The sequence below is a fragment of the Lygodium microphyllum genome, chromosome 6 (genome assembly GCF_053477565.2).
Source record: "Lygodium microphyllum isolate KBCC chromosome 6, Lygodium_microphyllum_v1.1.10, whole genome shotgun sequence".
Lineage (NCBI taxonomy): Eukaryota > Viridiplantae > Streptophyta > Polypodiopsida > Schizaeales > Lygodiaceae > Lygodium > Lygodium microphyllum.
This window is the reverse complement of record NC_141140.1, coordinates 3,322,314-3,338,339: the sequence shown is the minus strand read 5'-3', so window position 1 is coordinate 3,338,339 and position 16,026 is coordinate 3,322,314. Positions and strand designations below refer to the sequence as shown.

At 45.8% G+C, this 16,026-nt stretch overlaps 2 protein-coding genes across 2 annotated transcripts in view; one reads left to right on the top strand and one right to left on the bottom strand.

Annotated features, from left to right (window-relative positions):
• The window catches only part of LOC148034240 (mediator of RNA polymerase II transcription subunit 8-like), a 188,855-nt gene that overhangs the window by 62,203 nt on the left and 110,626 nt on the right, over positions 1–16,026 (top strand). The window lies entirely within an intron of this gene.
• Positions 7,702–14,516, bottom strand: LOC148034241 (uncharacterized). Its single transcript, XM_087680433.1, has 2 exons — positions 13,556–14,516; positions 7,702–7,901 (listed from the first exon to the last, which is right to left on the bottom strand). Exons 1-2 carry the CDS (start codon positions 14,499–14,501, stop codon positions 7,702–7,704), a joined length of 1,146 nt encoding a protein of 381 aa, XP_087536559.1. The 5' UTR covers positions 14,502–14,516.

Sequence of the window (16,026 nt, the reverse complement as noted above, 5' to 3'; positions counted from 1 at the left end):
TTGTACTTTCAGCTAACACTCTATTCAGTACTATTGCATTGGGTATCGTGCTCAACTCTGTCTCTCACTCTCACACTGTCTACTGCACTTCAGCTGCACCTCGATCCTCTCCCATCCGCCCTTTGGTATCAGAGCGCCCGCCACCTGCTCCGCCTGACGCCGCCTCTGTCGCCTGCTGCGCCCCTGGACCTGCACGCCTGTACCTACACGCCACCTGTGCAGGGCCGTCGCCTCTGCACTCTGCTTCCGGCAGGCGCCAGCTCAGCCAGCGCCACCTCCCGTGGAGTCCGCCATTTGTGCAGTACCCTAAGGCGCCGCCGCCTCTGACGCGCCACCTCGAGATTCGTGCTAGTCTCGGGATCCATGCCCGTCTTCGACCTGCAGAGGTAACATTTCTGCATTTTTTATTTCCACACAGGGATTCGTGCAGCAGCAGCAGGTTCAGTTTTCAGCATTGGGAAACGTGCTGTGTCAGTCTGTGACACATTGAATGCACATTTTGGGGCTTTTGTAACAGACATTTGTGACAGAAATTTTGGGCAGAAAATTTTGGGGCTTTTGATGTTTTAGTGCTGCTGAGCACTAATTGCATCTTGGGAAGCGTGCATCAGTGACAGTTTTTTTTGACAGAGTACCCTTTGCACATTAATTGCAGACTTGTGTTTGCTGCAATTTCTGGAAATTTGCAGATTTCCAGCCCGTACTGCATTGACATTGCTCTATTGCCTTTTGGGAAATAATGGCAAATCAAGGAGGAGATGTATTCACCTATGTGTCCAAGGAAGACCGATTGGATGGGAACAATTATTCCCTTTGGTCTTTCATGATGAAGAATGTATTAGTGGCCAAAAATTTGTGGGATTATGTCAGTGGAGAGGAAGCACGACCGGGAGTTGTGGCTCCCGCTACTCCTCCTCCAGGAGGACGTGCAAGAGGGCAACCTCAGCCCCCTCCACCTCAGCCCGCTCAGCCACTTCCCCCAAGAACTGCAGCTCAGAAAGCTTGGGATACACGGGATGCACAGGCTATGTCGCTGATTGCATTGGCAGTTCAGCGTTCTATCATTCCTCATATTCGTTCAGCAGCTTCTTCACAAGAAGCTTGGTTGACATTGGAGCAGATGTTTGCAGGAAAGAATGAGACTCGCATCTCTTTCTTGAAGAAAGAGCTAGAGACTCTAAAGATGAATGAGGGTGATTCTATGCAGGATCATCTCAACAAAATTCAAGACTTGCGGGAGCAACTCATGAATGTGGATGAGTACTACTCAGATGCGCAGCTGATTTCTACGACATTGAATTCACTGCCTCCCTCTTACTTGGCTTTTCATACTGCCTTGAACCTCACTATGAGGATTTCGAAAGAGCCCATCACTTTCATTCAGCTTGTCAGTTTGCTTCTAGAGGAGGAGCAAACTAGACGGAACAGTGGTGTGGATGGTATAGCCTCTGAGCAGGCTTTTATGTCAAGGCAGAAGGGTAAAAACAGCCAAGGGAAAAATGCTTCGCAGAGTTCTGGTAGTAGTAGCACTTCACAGACAAGTCAGAAACAGGGGGGCACGCAAGCCAAGAAAGGAAAATGCCATTACTGCAAGAAGCCTGGCCACTATATCACTGAGTGCAGGAAGCGCATCGCCAAAGAGAAGAAGAAGGAGTCAGGGATGTCTGTTTCTGCAGCTCCTTCCACTGCTAGCGAGTCCGCGTCCTTTGTTGCAGCCAGGGACTATTGTTTTTACACTTGCAGTTATGATGTCTCTTGGGCTGATAGAGCATTTAGCTCTACAGAGGATGCTGACACTTGGTTCTTTGACAGTGGTGCTTCACGGCATATCACATCTCGTAGAGATTTGTTTGCTTCTCTTGGTGCACCTCCCGTTGGGAAGTCTGTTCAGTGTGCTAATAATGCATCATACCCTGTTCGTGGTATTGGGGAGATTCAGCTTACAGCCATTGATGGCTCTATTCTCCGCCTACAGGATGCTTTGTATGTGCCTGGCATTAAGAAGAATTTGCTTTCCATTTCTTCTATGGCACGTTGTGGTTTGCAGGTCACCTTTGATGATGACCGTTGCATGGTCCGTGACAAGGAACACATGACATTGGTCTTGACAGGTTCTCTGTGTCATGGGTTATATGAGTTGGATGCTCTTTCGGTAGATCAGTCTGCATATTTGACATCCACTCTTACTCCTGCTATGTTAGAGGCAGAGTTATGGCATGCTCGTTTGGGGCATGTAAACTATGGCAGCTTGATGCTATTACAGCGTACTCAGATGTTGGATGGATTACCTCTCTTGGAGAGACCTCCTGAGCATTTATGCGAGGGTTGCATTTTGGGGAAAATGCATCGTTTCTCTTTTCCCCGTGATGTTGCTTTTAGAGCAACAGCCAGATTGCAGCTTGTGCATTCGGATGTTTGTGGGCCCATGCAGACACAGTCATTGGGTGGTTATTACTATTTTGTAACATTTATTGATGACTTTACACGTTTTTGCTGGGTCTACTGCTTGAAAAAGAAGTCAGAAGTGTATGATGCATTTTTGGCTTTCAGTGCACTTGTGGAAACTCAGTCTGGTTGCAAGATTAAGACTCTCCGTTCGGACCGAGGGGGGGAATACATGTCCTCTATGCTGAATTCTTATTTGCAGCAGAAGGGCATTATCCATCAGTACACTACTGCATATACTCCACAGCAGAATGGGGTAGCAGAGAGGAAAAATCGGTCACTCATGGAGATGGCCAGATGTATGCTGAAGGCAAAGAGTTTGCCTCATAGTTTTTGGATGGAAGCCGTCATGTGCGCTTGCCACATTTTGAACAGATGCCCTACCAAGGCCTTGAAAACCGTCACACCTTTTGAGGCTTGGCACAGCCGCAAACCTTCTGTTGGCCACTTCCGTACTTTTGGGTGTCTTGCATATGCCCATATTCCACAGGTACTTCGAAAGAAGTTGGACAACAAGGCTGTAAAATGCATCTTTATGGGATATAGCAGCGAAAGCAAAGGCTACAGACTCTATGATCCCGTGACCAAGAAGGTTTTTGTCAGCAGGGATGTTGTATTTGATGAAAAATCAGAATTATCCTTGGCTGGTTTTGATACATATCAGGCTGCCCGTGATGTCTTTGAAGGGCTGCTGCCCATCACATTTGGTGATTCAGCTGGTACTTCAGCAAATGAACCTAATGTTCAGCCAGCTGCTCCTATGGAACATGCAGTAAATCAGCACATTGCTGAAACTGAAATTCAGCAGGAACTTGTACACAGTCAGGAAGCAAGACAGGTGCCTAGATGGTACACGCAGACTATGAGAGATAGTCATTTGGAAACACCCTTGGCTGGTTGTACTCGAAGGCAAACTCGACTGCATGATTCAGCACATTCCATGGAGTTTGTTATGGCAGCATGTACTCATGATAATGAGGAGCCTGAATGTTTTGAGGATGCACGACATAGTGTGCATTGGATGGCAGCCATGCAAGCTGAATTGGATTCTATTCATAAGAATCATACTTGGGATTTGGTGTCTTTGCCAGTTGGCAAGCGTGCCATTGGTACGAAATGGGTCTACAAATTGAAAAGGAATGCAGATGGATCCATAGATAAGTACAAGGCACGGCTGGTAGCTAAAGGCTACGCACAGAATAAGGGCATTGACTATGAGGAGACCTTTGCTCCTACCTCCCGTATGACGACCATTCGGTCTATGATTGCCTTGGCTGCACATTTTGGTTGGAAAGTGCATCAGCTGGATATAAAGACTGCATTCTTACATGGGGAACTTCAGGAAGAAGTGTATGTACAGCAGCCCATTGGTTTTGCAGTTGAAGGCTCAGAAAATTTAGTATGCAAGCTGAAAAAAGCTCTATATGGTTTGAAACAAGCTCCACGAGCTTGGTACGCAAAGATAGATGCTTTCTTGCTTAGTCAGGGGTTTGTAAACAGCCCATCTGAGTCTACCCTTTATGTACATAAAGAGGGGGGATCCATGCTGATTTTGTGTCTATATGTAGATGACCTTTTGCTCACTGGAACACATGCTGATCAGATTTCAGCATTCAAAAATAATTTACAGCAAACTTTTGACATGTCTGACTTGGGTATTTTGCACTATTACTTGGGCATCCAGTTTGTACATGATGCTAGAGGCATTGGATTATGTCAGTCAAGGTACATTGGGCAACTTCTTGAGAAGTTTGGCTTACAGGATTGCAAGCCAGTTTGTACACCCATGGAACCTGGGCTCAAACTGTCATTACATGATGACAGTGATTTGTTTGATATCCATACTTATGCTCCAGCAGTGGGATGTCTCATCTATCTATGCCACACTCGGCCAGACATACAGTTTGCCGTTTCAGTTTTGAGCAGGTACATGCATCAGCCTCGTATGTCGCATTGGCAAGCTGTGAAGCGTGTGTTTCGTTACTTGCAGGGTACTAGAGCTCTTGGATTGCTTTATGCCAAGGGGGGACCACTGCAGTTACATGCTTACAGTGACTCTGATTGGGCTGGTGATTTTGATACTCGTCACTCCACTAGTGGCAATTGTTTCTTTCTTGGCTCGTCATGCATTTCTTGGCTTAGCAAGAAACAATCCACTGTTGCCACGCCGTCATGTGAAGCTGAGTACAAGGCAGCCTTCACTACTGCAGTTGAGTGCGTATGGCTTAGACGCTTACTTGCTGATTTGGATGTATCTGTTACGGAGCCTACTCCTTTATATACTGACAGTCAGAGTGCCATTGCAGTGGCACGGAACCCTGTGTTTCATGCTCGCACGAAACACATAGAGATTCACTACCACTTTGTCAGAGAGAGGCTACATGCAGGTGATATCAGCCTTGTCTACTGTCCTACCACCAGCAATGTGGCAGACATCTTCACCAAAGCTCTTCCACGAGACAAATTTGAAGCATTTCGCGATGCTTTGAATTTGACGCCCTTTGGTGGCGGATGATCCTTGTACACTTGATCACTCTTCACTCCAGGGGGGTTTGTTGGGTATCTCACACGCCTTACTTACGCCTACGCTCATATGGGAGTGTGCGGGTGATCACTAGGACACTGGGGCACTTTTTACTCTCGGTAGGAGAGGTTTTTTCCCCCAGATTATGTGTACTATTTTGTATGTGCTTGTGGTGCACACTTACGGGCACTTACTGTGTTCGGGTGTGAACAGCCCCTTATAACCCTAAGGTATAAGGGTTATCATTTGTACTTTCAGCTAGCACTCTATTCAGTACTATTGCATTGGGTATCGTGCTCAACTCTGTCTCTCACTCTCACACTGTCTACTGCACTTCAGCTGCACCTCGATCCTCTCCCATCTGACATTTGGTGTGTCAGACGGAGCTGCACACAGGTGGCAGCGACCTCTGTAGGTGGCGCGCAGCTGGCGGAGTTGGCGGGGCTGCAGGCGAAGGTACAGGCTGCACGTGCTGTACCAGACAGGTACTGACGAGCTGTACCAGACAGGTACCGACGAGCTGTCAGTGCTGACGCAAGTCCTCGGGAACCGAACAGAGCTGCTGACCACTGGGAAGGGCGGTAGTGTACAACCAAAGTATATAAATGCTTTCACCCAATTCACAGTCGCCCACTTTACCTGAACTTAAAGACACAGAATCAAAAAGACATACAGGAAGCTAGAATGCTCCTGTTGTGACATAGACACCCTGTTGGCCCCTAAGTTAGGGCCCCCTTGCGGTATTTCTTTATTTTTACAAAGAGAGAAAGTACAATGGGCTGTCTTTCACCTATTCTGGGTGAAATTTGGCAGCATAAGAGTACAATTACTGACCCAAAACAAGTTGACCAGCAGGGGAAACTCTGCCCAAGACTGAAACTTCTGGTTGGAGTGCAGAATTGACCATTTCAGTCTGCTGTAATTACTGGTTCAGACCTGTTCTAAAACCTGTTTACAACTCATACTGTTCCCTGTACTGTTCAGCCCATTGTAATTACTGGTTCAGACCTGTTCTGACACCTGTTCTCAGCTCATTTTGTTCCCTGCACTGTCCTGCATCATCTGGGCCAAATGCCCCTTGATTCTGGCATCAATTGGGCTCTGAAATAGCCTCTGAACAGTCCAAAAACAGTACTGATTCAATGCTGTTTCAGACACTTACTTGGTGAGATTACCACCCTCACCTGTCCTTGCTGGGACAGTATACAACTGCTCCTGTTCCTGGAGAAAGGAGGCTCTTGCCTCATGCAAAAACAGCATATTCCACACAGCTGTACCTGAATCAGAAGAAAGGCCCTTGATTCTGTGGCATAACCATACTGTCAGGGAGAGAAAGAGAGAGAGTAGGAAGCAAGCTCAAGCCTCTGCGCATCATAGACAAGGTAGACCGGCTCTCAAGAGCTCTCTATCTGCACCAATCCATCTCCCTTTCACAAAATGAGCCCCCCATGCATTGAAACTCGTTTTTGTGCTGCCCTCTCTCTCTCTTTTGGGAATTTATGCCCAAATTGTGACACATGGAATACATGTAACAATTTTCCTGTTTAAACCTTTCGGTCTAAAATTCTCCATCCTCGGTGCAGAATTTGACCTCGGCACAGACCAAAGCATTGATCCTCGTGCAAAAACGAAGATAATGACGTAAACAAATTTTGAGGTGCAAAAATAGTAACTCCCTAAATTTTAGGAGTTGCTTCCATTGCATTCCACTAGTCTTTTGACCATCTTTGCAGACTATGGCTACATTCAAATTTGTAATGTAGCTCAACTGAAAGTGAATTTCCACTGATGATCCCACATGGACTAATCTCTTGCAGGTTTGTCCATCTTCACTTTGAATTAGTCTCTTCTAGGCTAGTTCTTCAACACACTTGTCCATATACACTTTCACAAGTCTCTTCCAGGCTTGTCAATCCACATGGACTAATCTCTTGCAGATTTGTCTATCTTCACTTTGAACTAGTCTCTTCTAGGCTAGTTCTTCAACACACTTGACCATATACACTTTCACAAGTCTCTTCTTGACTTGTACTGGACCTTAACTGTCCAGTCTTGACTCACTAGACATTCCTGTCCGTTTCACATACTGGCCATGCAACTCAAGCGCTTAGATTTCAAGAGGGATCCTTCCAAAAAGAAAAACCAAATAAAGTAGTAATAAAGAAATCAACAAAAAGGTACTAGTTGTCATAGTCTTGTGACATACCTCTCTCTGGAAATCGCAAACATTCTCGTTTGCATGAATGTCATTCATGCTTCCAGCTAACCCAGTGAACTTACATTTGGCAGCACATGTACAACACATACATGCTATCAGTCAACATTGTGAACTGAATACACTGTTAACACATGTATGTTCTAGCTGTGAAACATGGCAGACTATCATCATGTGACTCCATATCACCGTTTCCAAATATAGTGGCCGGTACACCACAATGATATCCCCGTAGTGGCAGATTCTCATTTGATGACTCCACGTCACCCTGACTAGAGATCTAGTGGCCGGTACATCAAAATGATATCCCTACTGAGTCAATTTACAAAATACATGCTCGATCGAGTAACCATTGTTACAACATGTATTCAATTCAATAGAAGTAAAAACTGTATTCTTGCAAGCAATACTTACTTCTTTAGCATTGAGAAAACCATATGGACACAATAAGTGTTAACTTGTACAAAATCTCTTTTTGTACATAATTTCTTTCTTAAGCAATTGTCACTTTGACAATTTATTTCAGCTTAGAGATACAAGGGGTCAAGGTAGGTTGCAAGCGAAATGCTTCAAGGTAAAGTTCCAACACATTAGGTGACTCTGCAAGTTCACCTTCGTCCATCCACTTAGCATCTATAAGCTGAATAGTTCTTGAACTTAACCAAATGCCTTCTAGCAACTTTGCCTTTTCACTTTCCTTTCTTTGTGTGCCAATACCTGTTCTGGAACAAGAATTTCATCAAGTTCCTCAACTTCGGGCTGTTCCTCAGCTGGCATATCTTTTGGTACATCACCCACATAAGGTCTAAGAAGACTTACATGGAAAGCATTATGAATCTTCCAATTGTCAGGAAATTTCAGCCTATAGCTGACATCACTAATCTTCTTTGTTACTTGAAAAGGCCCATAGTATCGCATACTAAGTTTAGTGAAAAGACTTTCCTTGCCTTTCCGCTTCTTTAAGCATGCCTTTTCAAACCGCAACAGTACCCAATCACCAAGTGAAAATATCAATTCACGACGGTGATGATCAGCAGCTTTCTTTTGGCTTTGCTTGAGTCCTTTCAAGGGCATGCTTAACTTTCTGATACATTTCACCCATACTCTGCACATACTGATTTGCCTGAAAGATCTTATCCTTTGTATGCAAAATGGGAGGAACCTTTTTACCACCTTCAACAATTTCAAAAGGGGCTTTGCCTGTTGACGAATGCACAGTATTATTGTATGCATACTCAACCAAAGGCAAATACTACTCCCACTTTGACTTGTGCTCTGACACATAGCACTTAAGCAAATCCAAGACAGTAGAATTTGCCTCTTCTGACTGTCCATCAGTCTGTGGATGAAATGACAATGAGAACTTAAGCGTTGTGTCCATGTTCTCAAATATGTCTCTCCAGAATAGACTTGTCATCCGTGGATCACGGTCACTGACAATAGACTGTGGCATACCATGATACTTGAAGACATTGCACATAAACAAACGTGCCATCTGATCTGGTTTTATCTTCTTCCTGACAGGAATGAAATGAGCCTGTTTGCTAAACCTACAAATAATAGTCCATATCCTATCATTTCCTTTTTGTGTCCTTGGAAGATCAAAGATAAAATCCATAGCTATGCTTTCCCATGGTTTATCCGGAATAGGCAATGGCTGTAAAAGCCCTGGTGCTTTTTGTCTGTCAAACTTGACCTTCTGGCAAATCAAACACTGCCGCACAAAACCATCCACGTCTCTTCTCAAAGTAGGCCAATAAAAGAATGTCTCTACTGCTTTGACTGTTGCATCAATTCACATACGGTGGAGAATGACTCTCTGTCATAACTTTCCGTCTCAATGGCATAGTCACACATAGTCTACCATGCATCTGTTAGCAGTCATGTTTGTCATGCCTTGTCATCTCCTGCCTGTGAGCCTCAGTCTGAGTCAGACGAGGATATTAGGAGCTCTGACTTGTCTATCACTTGTTTTGACGGACGAGGTAGCTCATTCTAGAGCACGCAGATGTGCATTTCCCGGGGCAGTTTCTGCATTCATCAGCTTGCCTTACCTGCCGGACATTGTCCACCCTTTCCGGGATTTTCCTGAGCATTCCTGGCATTTTTACCAGCATGAAATGCTGGTCAGATCAGCATTAAATGCTGGTCGGACATATTTATGGCCTCAAATTTCAGGTCGGCTAGTTTGTGGGTTTTTTGGCTATTTATAGCCATTTCCCACTTGGCAGTCGGTTGTATTATCATCTTCCCTCCTTCCTTGGCAGGTGCACACTCCGACTCCGTCATCTTCCTCCGTCTTCGGTGCTGCCGTCATCATCAACCTGATCTGGTGCCCTCACTGACGCTGTGGGCTGCGTGCAGGGACTGATCAGTCCATTTCAGTGTATTCAGCATTCATTTCAGTCAGTGCAGATTTCTCTTCCTTATTTTCTGCTTTCTCTCTCTCTCTCCCTCCGTGTTCGTATTTCCTCTTCCGTTGCGCACTCTCACATGGTATCATCGCCAAACTGAGAGTACATGGAGCTGAGTTTTACGCGGGAGAACACCCACAACTCTGCGTTTGCTGGTCAAGACTTCTCCAACATCTGAGGCGTCATCCTCTGCACCATCTCCTTGATCAGGGCGGCCTGTTTTGGTGTCCACAAATTTGCGTTTGCTGCTGGCGCCTTCTCCAGTGGCTGCCACGTCATCACCACCCTCTACCTGCCTGCGTTTACAGCCTGGGCGGCCCTCCTCCAGCTGGGCGACACCCTTCCAGCCTGCGCCTTGCTGTTCTGGCTGTTGTTCCTTCGTCCGGCGGCTCTTTTCCTGCTGGCGACTTCTTCCCAGGCTGCGTTTTCAGGCAGGCGGCTGTTTTTCTGTGGTGATTGCATCGTCAGCATTTGCGTTTGGCATCATCCTTGCGTTCTGTGCAAGGCGGCCAGCTCAGGAGCTTCTGGTGTTTGTGTTTCGGCACCGGCAACCTTCCCTTGTTGTGTTTTGGTGTTTGCAGATTGGAAGATGTCTTCTCATCAGTCTACAGGTTTTGATGGCTCAGATGATGAGCTTTTGTCTCGACATTCATCTGAACGGAGGCGTGATTTCTATCACGAGGACCGTCGTCCGGAGTCTATTCCTCTTTCCCGTCCCCCTTCTATTCATGTATCTCGGCGATCCCCTTCCAGTGGGCCGAAGATGCAGCCTTTGGTACCCCCTGTACAGGTACCCGTACTTCCTCAGCTGCCCAAAGAGGACCGGTTGGATGGCTCCAACTTTTCTCTATGGTCCTGCAAGGTGGAGTGTATCTTGGACTCCTTCGATCTTTGGGAGCTTGTTTCTGTTCTTATTCCCCGGCCTAAGGTGGATCCCGCAGATGGGACATCTATGGATCGTGCAGCCTTATGGGATCGGCTTAATTCTAGAGCCAGATCTTTCCTCTTTCTGAGTTTGCAGGATTCTGTCCTTGTTCATGTTCATAGGTTGAAGACTGCAGCAGACGTGTGGAGAAAGCTCGCGTCTCTCTATCAACAGAAGACGTTTGCCCACCGGATATCTCTCGAAAAGAAGTTGCGGATGCTTGCTATTGATGATAGTCCTTCCATGAAGGACCACATCAACAGATTACAGGATATGAGGGATGAGCTTGCATCCCTCGGTCGGACAATATCTTCTGAAGACATGGCTATGATTCTTTTGACTCAGCTGCCATCGCCTCGGTTTGATGTCTTCTACACCAGCCTTCTTACATCGAGGACCCGTGAGAAGCTTCTATGGGAGGAGCTATCCCCGCTTGTCTTGGAGCATGACGAGCGACTCAGAGAGGTCAGTGCTAGTGGATCCGACTCCACTAGAGCCTTTGTTGCAGGTTCGGGAGGACAGAAGAAGAAGAAGAAGTCAAAGGCTAAGAAGAAGGACAGTTCTTCAGGCTTTGACTCAGATTCAGAGAGACCGAAGTGCCCACACTGTGGGAAAGGGACACATCCCGAGGAGAAATGCTGGAAGAAGTACCCTCACCTTCGTCCGGGAGCGAAGGGTGGATCTACATCGGAGCCTTCTTTTACCTCTACACCAGCTGTTATCCATGAGTCAGTGTTCCTTCATATCCATGCTTTGGAGAAGGATCCTTCTTCCGTGGCTGCAGTGTCTTCTGCGCAGCCTTGGTTAGTGGACAGTGGTGCTTCGAGTCATACGACTCCCCGAGGTGATTTGTTACAGGATCTCCGTCCATCCGAGGGTTCAGTCACTATTGGTGACATTTTATCGGTGCCTATTAGTGGTGTTGGCACATTGCCTTTGTTTACCGAACGACCTTCGAGCTCCTTTTCATAGGCCCTACATGTTTCGGATTTGGGGCTTCCCCTCCTCTCAGTTTATGGCCTTACGAGGCTTGGCACACGAGTGATCTTCACCGAGCATGCCGTTGTTATTGAGGATTCTCTTACAGGAGCTGTCTTATCTACAGGTTGGCAGGAGAGCGGGCTTTACAGGCTCCATTCCCCTTCTTTGATGCAGGGTCCTCCGAGGCAGTCTATTGCTACACCCGTTCCCGCTTGTGCACCTTCTATTCCACAGGTTCCTTCCCATCCCCCACCTTCTCCTACGGTGGTTTCCTCGTACCCCCATCCCTTTCAGAGGGGGACGATCTCGGTGATGCGGCTGTGGATTCCCTGGCCCCTAGTGTTTTAGAGGGGGATTCCTAGGATCGTGAGGAGCTCCTTCAGCAGCAGTCTTCATCGACGGACTTCATCGACCTTGGCATTCCTCTTGCCACCCCAGGATCTGTTTCTCCCTTGGCCTTCAGTCACATCCAGGATCTGAGAGGGGGTGTTAGCAGTCATGTTTGTCATGCCTTGTCATCTCCTGCCTGTGAGCCTCAGTCTGAGTCAGACGAGGACATTAGGAGCTCTGACTTGTCTATCACTTGTTTTGACGGACGAGGTAGCTCATTCTAGAGCACTCAGATGTGCATTTTCCGGGGCAGTTTCTGCATTCATCAGCTTGCCTCACCTGCCGGACATTGTCCACCCTTTTCGGGATTTTCCTGAGCATTCCTGGCATTTTTACCAGCATTAAATGCTGGTCAGATCAGCATTAAATGCTGGTCGGACATATTTATGGCCTCAAATTTCAGGTCGGCCAGTTTGTGGGTTTTTTGGCTATTTATAGCCATTTCCCACTTGGCAGTCAGTTGTATTATCATCTTCCCTCCTTCCTTGGCAGGTGCACACTCCGACTCCGTCATCTTCCTCCGTCTTCGGTGCTGCCGTCATCATCAGCCTGATCTGGTGCCCTCACTGACGCTGTGGGGTGCGTGCAGGGACTGATCAGTCCATTTCAGTGTATTCAGCATTCATTTCAGTCAGTGCAGATTTCTCTTCCTTATTTTCTGCTTTCTCTCTCTCTCTCCCTCCGTGTTCGTATTTCCTCTTCCGTTGCGCACTCTCACAGCATCAACATAAAACCATCCTTGAGAAGATAATGCTCATGATGTTGTCCATTGACAAGCTGATTAAAGATCCTTGCAAAATCTTCATCATCAGCATACTGTTCCTTCATATCATCAAGCTCATGATGATAAGGAATTGACACAGCTGAAATTTGTGGCTTCCTTGACAAAGCATCAGCCACAACATTCTTTTTGCCTTCCACATGCACAATCTGAAAATGGAACATTGACAAAAAGTTTGCCCAACGCATATGCTTTTTTGACAGCTTAGTCTGAGTTAAGAAATAACGCAATGTCTGATGATCTGTCTGAACAACAAAATCTGCCCCGAGTAGGTAGTGTTTCCAACAAGAAAGCGCATGAATCACAGCCAACAATTCTTTCTCATAGACCTGCATAGTCTTCTCTGGCCCTCGCAAGATTCTGCTTTCATAAGCCACTACCCGGTCATCTTGTATTAGCATTGCACCAATGCTATTGCCACAGGCATCACATTGGACAACAAATGACTTCCTAAGATCTGGCAGAATGATCACTGGACTAGAAGTCATTTTTTCTTTAAGAAGATTAAAAGCTGAAATCTCTTTCTGTGTCCACTGGAAAGGGATTCCTTTCTTCTATAAAGCATGTAAAGGTGAAGCAATCTCTGCAAAATTGCGAATGAACCTCCTGTAATAAGAACACAAACCCAAGAAGCTTCTAACATCATGGACAGTTTTCAGATCTGGCCATGTTCTAATTGCTTCAACCTTAGCAGGATCCATTCGGACACCATCCTTTGATACTATGTGCCCCAAGAACTGGATTTCTTCCAAGAAGAACTCACTGTTCTTGCCATTGATAAGCAACCTATTACTGCAAAGCTCATCAAAGACTGCTTTCAAGTGTTCTCTATGCTCCTGTTCATTCTTTGAAAAGACAATCGTGTCATCAAAGAATGTACCAACAAACTGCCTGTATGGACGAAAAATCCTATCCATCATTTGATTAAACGTAGTAGGAGCATTAGTAAGTCCAAATGGCATTACCAAGAACTCATAGAGACCAAACGTGGTCCTAAATGCAGTCTTATGTACATCCTCTTGCTTAATCCTGATCTGGTGGTATCCACTCTTCAAATCTATCCTGCTGAAAATTGACGCTCCTTCCAAACGGTCAAGGATGTCGTCAATTCTTGGAATGGGGAACCTGTTCTTGATGGTACTCTTGTTCAACGCTCGATAATCTATGCACATGCGCCAAGAGCCATCCTTCTTCTGCACTAAGAGCACTGGTGAGAAAAAGGGAGATGAACTTGGCTGAATCAGCCCTTTTTCCAACAGCTTATTCACCTGGCTCAATATCTCTTTCTGTTGGGCTGCACTAACCCTATACGGAGGTCTATTTGGTGGGCTACTGCCTTTCACCAAATCTATTGTATGATCCTCAGACCTCTCTGGTGGCAACTGTGATGGTAATGAGTCAGAAAAACAATCACTGAACTGAGACAAGAAAACAGACCTGTCTCTATCTAACATAGATAAATTTGACTCATCATTATCCTTGACATCACGTGCAAAAATCAAGTACGCAGAAAGATGATTCTTTATTACAGATGTAATGGCAGAAGCCGATACAACAGGTACAGACTTTCCTTTAAGCTTCACATCAAGCACATGAGTCTTTCCCCTATGTTCCAAAGTCAGTGTCTTGTTAAAGGCATCCAACACACCATGCTTTCTGAATATCCATGGCATTCCCAACAAGACATCACAGCCTTCAAGTGGCATGATATAAAATTCTTCTGCATCAACATAAGACTGTACATGAAGACGCAGCTTTCCAAGAATGGGTGTCACAGACTCTGAGTGACCAGGACATGCCAACCCTGCCTTTGCTGTGTAGCCCATCTCATCTGCTCTGATGCCCAAAGTAGAAGCCAACTCTGGTGAGATAAAGTTTGCCTTAGCTCCAGGATCAAAGAAAATAAGTACATGTTGATCCCTAACTTTACCCCAAGCTCTGCAGAGCTCATTAGCATTCGAGTGTGGCTTGTCTCCTAGCATATCTGGCACCAAACCTGTTGAAGGTTTGGGCTTCTTTCCTTTCCTGTCCTCTTTATCATCATCAATTGATCTCTTATTCTTGTCCGGACAGTTAGACGCAATATGACCAGTCTGCTCACAGATAAAGCATTTCCTCTCAGCCATTAAAGCCTTTCTCTCTTCAAGAGACTTGCGCACAAAAGGTTTCTTCTGGTCCTTTGACTCCTGTCTAAAGAACATGGCTGGCTTTTTCTTGAACTGCCAAGGTTTACCTGTGCTTTGAGAAATCTGAGAAACCTGTTTACCAAATGGCTGCTTTGCTGAAAATTTTTCAGATTTGTCTTGTTTAATGCTGCCCCCAAAACCACTTGACTGTCCCAACAATAATGCATTTCATGTGGTAGCATTCTCAATTAACTGAGTCAAAGTGGTGACCTTTGTCTTTGTACAATAATTCCGAAGTTCCTTGGGCAGCCCATAGCAATATTTCTCTATCTGCTCGGTCAATCGCACAACCCTGTAAGAAGTGATTGGAAGCAAAGCCTCCCAAAACTTCTTGTTATAGTCTTCCAGATCCTTGCATTTAGATGCATCCAAATTGTGCCAAGTTGACATAACATCGATCTCAAATTCATTGGTCAACCAAGCAGAAGCAAATACTTGCTTAAAGTAAGTCCAAGTGGTAGGAGCCTGTCCTTGCATCAACAGTGTACTCCACCACTGATTAGCATTGTCCTTAAGAAAAGTGGCAGCTTTCCGGACCTTAGAAGGCTCTGTAAAGTTCCCTCCTGCAAATGCGGCATCAAACTGCTATAAGAAAGAGAGTGCCTTAGTCCTATCTTCAAACCCTCGAAAGATATCAAACTGTACGGTTGCACCCCCTTCCTTGTACGGCTTTGGCTTCTCATGAGCCATCAAGGGATCCATAGGATATGCCTGTAACATAGGAACACTAACAGGTGGCATAGGAGTTGCCGGACCACTGACTACAGGGCTTGTAGACACAATACTTGCTTACTGATTTTGATAACCAGCCATACCAAAAGTGTCCTGTGGCATGCCAAAACTACCCTGAATACTCTGAAATCCAGGCTGCATGCCTATATTACTATACATGGGGTTTGGCATAAAACCTTGTGTACCCCCAACCATTGTTCCTGGTACATAAATCTGGTTTCCAGGTGCATAACCAGCCATACTCTGAAATACAGATCCACCTCCAAAGTACCCAGGATGTACAGAGGTCGGTGGGAAAACTTGTGGTAAAGCCTGAAAACTGTTTCCCTGTCCATTTAGGCCAACATTTGGCTGCTGTAAAGTGGCGAGCTGAGCTGGCAATACCTGTGTAACTAGCATTTCCGCCACCTGTTCCTGGACAGTCGGAACCAAT